Genomic DNA, 7,427 nt, shown 5'->3' on the forward strand with positions numbered 1-7,427 from the left:
GGACTCTACAGAGAGATTGCCTCATAAGGTATGTAGAGTTCAAGGGCAGAGAGTGGAACAGATTCCAGATACTGTAGCAGGTTTATAGCAGTGCTGTTTTTCACCTAGCAAAGAACTGCTGAGGTGTTTGGGACATGCAGAAAGATAGAAGTAATTGTGTTTTGTTACCTCTGAAAATATTCATTTGCGGTGATCTCATCAAGAAACGACACATGGGGCTTGTGCTGCACATGGGCTGTGTAAAACTCTTTCCTAGCAGACATTGATTTATGGCAGTTTGGATTGTCTAGAAAGAAAATCATGTCTTTAGGTTCAACAGTATTGTCTGAGTAGTGCATGGAATTCACCCATTGTAAACATATGTTGTGGAAGCAGCTTTGTTGTTTCAATTAATATTCTGATACCTCTAACTTAAATCCTGCAATACTTGATGCACAGTGTGTGCCTTTTTGTAATGTTTACATATCTATATTTTTCACTGCAAAAAAAAATGACTATTTAAAGTGCCTTTTTCCCCCAGTAAAAATGTTGTTGTTGTTGGACTAGTTGAAGTACCAAAGATTTGAGCTTTTCCCAGCTTGAGCCTGTGGATCTGCAACAGAAGCAGAAGTGCTTATATTTCCTTTTCATGTTAAGAATTCAAAAGGCCTTTTTGTCTTCTGCCAGTTACATCCGATTCTCTTTTGTAAATGTCTTTTCATCTGTTAAACTATGTATTTGTGCAGTAGAGCAGGTTTGACCTTGTGGAGCAAATATTGACATGCACCACAAGAAATGTCCATATAATGGTTTTGTGGTGTGCATGTCGAGCAAAACAAAAGCTTAACATACACTTCGTGGGTGATGCCTGCATGCAGTGCTATGACTTTTCTGTTGTTGTTTAAGTACTTGTCAATTTGTAGATTTATTTTGTTAGTAGAGAGATGTGTACACTACGTGTTGTACCTTTAAGAGAAGTATTTTGTTGTTGCCACAAAAATAAAAAACCCAACAAGAATATACTGTTGCTCATTGATGACAATGATAATTAGACTTATTTGATGGCCTAATTAATAATATTGGACCGGTAGTTGTGAAAAGAAAAAATAAGAATAAAACAAAAGATTTCCATATTTATGTCTACATTATAAATGACTAGCACAGAAATGTCACCACTGCAGTATATATTTTCAAGAATAAAATCACTATGACATCAAGTCAGCAGATGAGTATTTAACAGAATTTTGAAAATAATGAAAAGCCTCTTAAAGCTGTCAAGAAGGGAATGCTTACAAATCATTAACTTAAAATAAATGCTTGAATCAGCATCCAATTGGATTCATTCTTGTGACGTGTTGTGAACTCCCCTAATTAGGGACTATATTCCAAAATGAAATACTGCAATTAACAAAAACCATATGTGCATATCCTGTTGATATATTGATACTTAACAACTCTGTAGTATATCAAAGTGCACTGATTTTTACATCAAGCTTTATAAACAAAATGAAATATAACAGTTTAGCAATATAATGCAATCTTCATTGACACCCATTCTCAAAGTAAATTTGATCACATCTAAAACCTTTCCACAGTACCATGTTGGGACTACTGCTATAAAAACAGAAGCAAAGGGAGGGATATTTAGCCCTTATACTTAAATGTGTTTTCAGTCAACTGACAATCACACAAACATGTCTAAGTGAAAGAACGCTGAGTTGCAATGTTTACTTCACGTTACACACCTCATAGATGTCATAAAATCCAATGAAAATTGAAGAGAAAAAAAAAGCCCAGTCACTAAAAAAATAAGTAACAACACTTAACAGACCCATGTTCATAATGACAATCTTGTCTCTTTCCTTTCACATATCTGTTAGCTTTGTGGTGAAACTAAAATGGGGACTTGATCTATGAAAACAGATTTTAGCTGGGCCAATGCACTTCTCTCAATGAATGCATCAAGTGATGTTTACACTGATACGTGCTCAACAATTACGTTTTCCTCAGGCAAGTTAGCAGAAAAATGTATTACGACACACAACACTATATTACATATTAATAGCGAAACAATATAATTTAGGGAAAACGTCTGATCTGTAAATGGTTATGTTCATCAAAAAATATCCGATATAGAGTTGCTTTGTTGTGAGCGGGTGTTGGCCTAAAACGTATAAATGGAAACTCAATTTCCAATTTATGTTTAACTCTTTCCCCGCCAAACACGGAATTTTCCGTGTTTTATGAAAAAACGCTTCCCCGCCAAACATGGAATTTTCCGGGTTTCCGTGTTTTAGGTGTTATACGGTAAGGAAGACCCCTGCGCATGTTTTGAAAGAGTACGCAACTCTTTGATCAAAGAAACAGACTGCGATCGTCTCAAACGTGAAGAAGTGGAGTGTTGAGAAGCTCAAAATATCAGACATAAACCTTTTTCTTAGCTTTTTGTCTGAAATGTTGTTTTTTGACAAAACCTACCTCTGTTCAAGTCGCAATAAAAAAAGAACAAATGAAGATAAAATAAAATCGTTTTTTTTTTGCCTAAAAGCAGAGGCTCAGATCTTTATTGTGATATATGGCATCTTATATTCATGGAAGAAAATATTCTGCGGGCCATTAAAGTTTAGTCAAATCGTCAAAAACCCTGGCGGTGGCTGGCAACTTTTTTTAAAAAACGCTGGCGGGGAAAGAGTGCTGAAAATGCCTTGCAAATTTGGTGCCAAACCCAATAAAAAAAATAAATGGAAACCTGTTGAATAACCCCAGAGAAAAAAAAGAAGAAATGAAATGTTTCTTTAGGTTCAAAGGTGCCACCTAGTGGAAATACTCTTGTGACTTTTATGGAGTTGTTAAAATACTGGCAATGATTAAAATCAATAAATATATTAGGTTTGGAAAAAAAGAAAGAAACAAAAGACCTCTTTGGAAACAACAATATAAAACAATATTGTAAAAAAAAAATATATATTTTTTGTTCCCTCCAAGGCTAATGAGGAAAATGTCGGAGGAGAATCTCAATCGAAACAATGGAAAACACAGACATTAGTCACGTAAAAAAAAGTAATGGCAAATGTTAAATTGCAGGGCATAGCACTTCAAAATCTCTGGATTACAACACCTCTCCATTTGTAAAAAAAAAATGACCAACAATATAAAAAAGAACAAGGAAAACGCTAAAAGGTATTAAAACTCAGGCAAGAGGTGGCTGGCTTGAGGGGACAGGGAGGAGGGCTTCCATTACCAGGCACACAGTGCACCATACCTGTAGAAAGATCCAATAACATCAATTTTGTCAGTTTGGTAATTACACAGCAATGTTAATTTTGGATGCTGGCTCACGTCACACAAATACTCCATGTGATTTATTTGCATTAGTTACCATGTGATTTATTTGCATGTCACATGTCAGTCAAATCTCAATGACGACAAAACAATGGCATAGGTGTTTTAGAGAAATGCAGTATTTCCTGAAGTCATTTCTGTTACAAATTATTCTTGTCCCAATTTGCCCAGTTTCTCACCTCTCTTCATCCATATTCCCCTCTTCCTCTTCTTCATAGCTGCACTCATCCAGCTCCAGATCCAGTTCTGTGCCGATACCAGAGTCTCGGGGAGCCATGAAAAGACTAAAACAATGCACAATTTTATAAAGATCAATGAGTTCACCCACAAATAAAAATTCTCTCATCATTTACATCCCAGAAGTGTATGAATGTATTCTGCTGAGCACAAACAAATATTTTTAGATTAATATTTCAGCTCTGAATGTCCATTCAATGCAAGTGAATGGTGACCTGAACTTTGAAGCTCCAAAAAGCTAATAAAGGCAGCATAAAAGTAATCAATTCAACTCCAGAGTTTAAATCCATGTCTTCAGAAACTATATGATATATGTGGGTGAGAAACATTTCAATATTTAGTCCCCTTTTTTTTTTTACTATTTTGTTTTCATTCTCTTCTCTCCTAAGAGTTCTTTTGTTTTTGCCAATTCACATTTTATGTGCATATCTCCACCTACTGGGCAGGGAGGAGACTCAAATGTTGATTTGTTTCTCACCCACACCTATCAGTTTCTGAAGACATGGATTTAACCACAGGAGTCGTATGGATTAATTTTGTGCTGCCTTTATGTGCTTCATAGTTCTGTCCACCATTCACTTGCATTGAATGGACCTAATAAAAATCTTTGTTCATTTTTGTGTGAACTATCCTTATCTTTGTAATATGGTAACACATCAGAACTTTTCAAATGATGACACAGAACCATGCTTAGATGAACTTGCTTTCTGATCTAGAAATCTTCACCTGACAGAACGGCATGTGAAGAACACAATCCTTTTCAGTCTTTTGTTATAAAAGAAGTAGTTGAAGGACCACAAGCTTCCTTCTTCCCCATATGGGTCTGAATCCAGGTCTGGATTATAACTGTTACAAAATGCAATCAGAACTTATAAGCATGCATGGTAATGCAGTTTTAGATTATTCAAAGAAAATTATTTAAAATGTCAAAAATGGGGTTTCCATCTACCTGTATATATCACATTCAGCAAGGCTAATCTCCTTGTCTACAGCCTCCCATAACTGAGGTTGCAAGTGACTATACGCCTCACCAGCTGCAGCAGACAAACTACTGTTCACTGCATTAAACACCTGCAAAAACAGAAAATAATTTAGCTCAGTGTTGACATTTCCCCCCACTTAAAGACTGAATATGACTAAAATCTTGCCACTTTAAAAGGAAAATTCTGGGTTCAATCGGCAGCCTTTGTGGCATATTGTTGATAACCACAAAAAGAGATTTCGACACAACCCTTCTTTTCTTTACAAATAAATTGAGGTTACAGTGACGCATTTACAGTGGAAGTGACTGGTGCCAGCTTTTTGGAGGGTTTTAAAAGGCAGAAATATGAAGGTTATAATTTGATAAAAACACTTACATTATTTCTTCTGTTAAAACCCGTGGATTATTTGAGCTGTACATTTCTTTTTTTATGGTCATTTTAGGGTTTACGGCTTTATGTCTTAAAACAACTTTACACAGAAAAGGTTAGTACATGATTTCATCACACTAAACAATATGCATTACTGTTTAAATCTTGTGGCTGTACTTTTGAAATGGTTAGTATTGTAACATTTATAAATTGGCCCCATTCACTTCCATTGTAAGAGCCTCACAAAAAAAAAAAAAAAAAAGACCATGGCTCGAACAGAACTACGTCCTTTTGGTGATAGTGGCTTGTTTTTATGCATTATTTCTGTAAATGTACCATTTTAAACATTTTATATTTAAATGTACTCTTACCCAATTTACACTGGGCTCTTTGCTGAAATCATGGCCTTTGGTACGACTGAAGTCGTAGTCCGGCCGGAAGGACTCGTTGAGAGTGGCGATCAGGTAAAAGAGCGTCTTTCTGCTGCACTTGTCAGAGAGAGGACCCTCTCCATCATCCAAACTTTGACTCAGTCTGAATATAAAACATATTTCAATGAACATGCAATGACCTTCATCAAGATGTTTGCATGGAGTGTATGTGTGGGGTTTCCTAACTGTGAAATGCTTATCAAAGACTTTGACTTACTTGGGACTGATTCCAGAGCTCTGCGGAGGAGAGAGTGCCTCCAGTACATGTGGCATTCCCTCTTGACAAAAAAGCTTAAACATCTGCTTGTCGTCCCCTGCCATTTTACAGGAATAACTCTCAATACTAGCAGAGACACATCACAGTGCTGTTAGTGGTTTGTTGTGTATCAACCAGATATGCAAATCTTTTCAAAAAGGGAAGTTTTGCCACTTTACATAATTTTTATCTACTAAAATGAAGGATTTTCGAACACTTACCGTCCAAATATTTTACAGTCTCCCGTCTCAATTGTGAGCTGACTGTTTATGGCCTCAAAACTTGAATTCTCCAGGAGCTTCATGGTTTATTTTACTGTATTTTACAGTTATGACAGCACTGCAATGACACTTTTTTACCACTAGATGTCAATCTCTAAGATAAACAAGAATCGGTCTGTTATTGTGCCGTTAAATCAAACTAAAACAACGCTCAGAAGCAAACCGAGAATGGTCAGTAAGAATACTGGGTCAACACTGACCAACCCCTAACCTCGATGTTTCCTTCAGATGCCCCTTTAAAATACCTAAATTTCGAAAATAAACGCCTCTCTATTAACTTATAATGCGCACAAAAATTTGATTTTTACCCTTTGCAGATTTTTACGACCACGTAAGTAACCTTCGCCGGTTGCTTATTGCACTTCTATTTCTAATAAATATCTCTTCCTTTTTACTGTGAAATTTCCAATACCTGCCATTAAACAAGCTAAAATTTAGAGGGAAATTATGCATCCCAGCAATTGAATCGGAACTTGAGGAGAATTCCAAGGCTTATAAAAGCCTTAATCCTCGATTTCCTTTGTCAATTAGTGTTGAAAAATGACAACAGCAAAGGACGAGCGTTGTTTTGCAGTTTTCAGTCGCAGTAATACGCAGTTGTCTCTTTCCTGTTGTTTTTTTCGGTTACGACGTCACAGACACCAGTGTTATTGGTTTACTGCCACCTACTGACTTGGAGTTTAACGACAGATTTTGCGGCATAACGTTAACTACAGTGAGTTACTTGAGCCGCGTGAACGTGCAAGTGAATGGGGCCAACTTTTGGGGTTTAAAGGCAGAAATGTGAAGCTTATAGTTTTATAAAAGCTTTTTGTAAAGCATTTAACTAAAGCGCAGTAACTCTTTCAACTGGTGTACTATTTGAGCTGTAAAGTTTTTTAAATTGTAATTTTTATGGCCGTTTTTGGGTTTACAGTGTAACGTCGTCTTGGCTACGAAGTTGTAAAATAGGATATAAATGCACACAGAAAAGATTAGCAACTGATTTTGTTACACTAAAATCACGTTATCACAAATATTGTTTGAACGCTTACAGATTGGGCCCCATTCACTTCCATTGTAAGTGCCCCACTGTAACCCAGAATTTTGCTTTTTTTTTTTTTTTTTTAAGAAAGGAGACAAGTCGAAATAAGGCCTATTTTTTGCGTTAATCAACATTATGCTTTCAATTGAGCTAAACTTGTATGGGAACACAAAATATTAAAATAGACTTTCTTTTGTATGCCACCTACCAAATCCTTGGAATTTATATATTTGAACGACAACCATTTATGTACAAATGTACTTTTAAAGTGCATTAATAAAGAAATAAAACAGCCATGGGTTTTAACACCATTCTATGGGGGATTTTTTAGTTCCCATCATTTCAAAGCATGAGGTTGCTTTATGCATTGAGTTAAAATGGAGTTGTGCATTTTACTGTGTAGGATACTGTAGTGGCATAAGCCCTAGTTACACTCCAAATGCTGCATAATGCAAAAGTGTAATATGAGAAAACGGACTGGCAAAAATAAAGCCATTCAGAAATGAAACCCAAATATATATTCTC

General features: G+C 36.0%; 1 protein-coding gene across 1 annotated transcript; it reads right to left on the bottom strand.

Annotated features, from left to right (window-relative positions):
• On the bottom strand, nucleotides 1-6,490 carry maf1a (MAF1 homolog, negative regulator of RNA polymerase III a). Its single transcript, XM_052101476.1, has 7 exons — nucleotides 5,819-6,490; nucleotides 5,559-5,684; nucleotides 5,282-5,444; nucleotides 4,508-4,629; nucleotides 4,285-4,404; nucleotides 3,501-3,605; nucleotides 1-3,241 (listed from the first exon to the last, which is right to left on the bottom strand). Exons 1-7 carry the CDS (start codon nucleotides 5,899-5,901, stop codon nucleotides 3,217-3,219), a joined length of 744 nt encoding a protein of 247 aa, XP_051957436.1. The 5' UTR covers nucleotides 5,902-6,490; the 3' UTR covers nucleotides 1-3,216.
• Between the last annotated feature and the right edge of the window lie 937 nt (nucleotides 6,491-7,427).

The sequence above is a fragment of the Xyrauchen texanus genome, chromosome 32 (genome assembly GCF_025860055.1).
Source record: "Xyrauchen texanus isolate HMW12.3.18 chromosome 32, RBS_HiC_50CHRs, whole genome shotgun sequence".
NCBI classification, from domain to species: domain Eukaryota; kingdom Metazoa; phylum Chordata; class Actinopteri; order Cypriniformes; family Catostomidae; genus Xyrauchen; species Xyrauchen texanus.

What these genes read in the sequence shown, in the direction of transcription:
- maf1a (XM_052101476.1), bottom strand. Translation starts at nt 5,901, where the DNA reads ATGAAGCTCCTGGAGAATTCAAGTTTTGAGGCCATAAACAGTCAGCTC. An exon ending in GACTGTAAAATATTTGGACG is followed by an intron (nt 5,685 to 5,818) that starts GTAAGTGTTCGA and finishes TGTCTCTGCTAG; the next exon opens with TATTGAGAGTTATTCCTGTA. An exon ending in AAGAGCCCAGTGTAAATTGG is followed by an intron (nt 4,630 to 5,281) that starts GTAAGAGTACAT and finishes CTGTTTTTGCAG; the next exon opens with GTGTTTAATGCAGTGAACAG.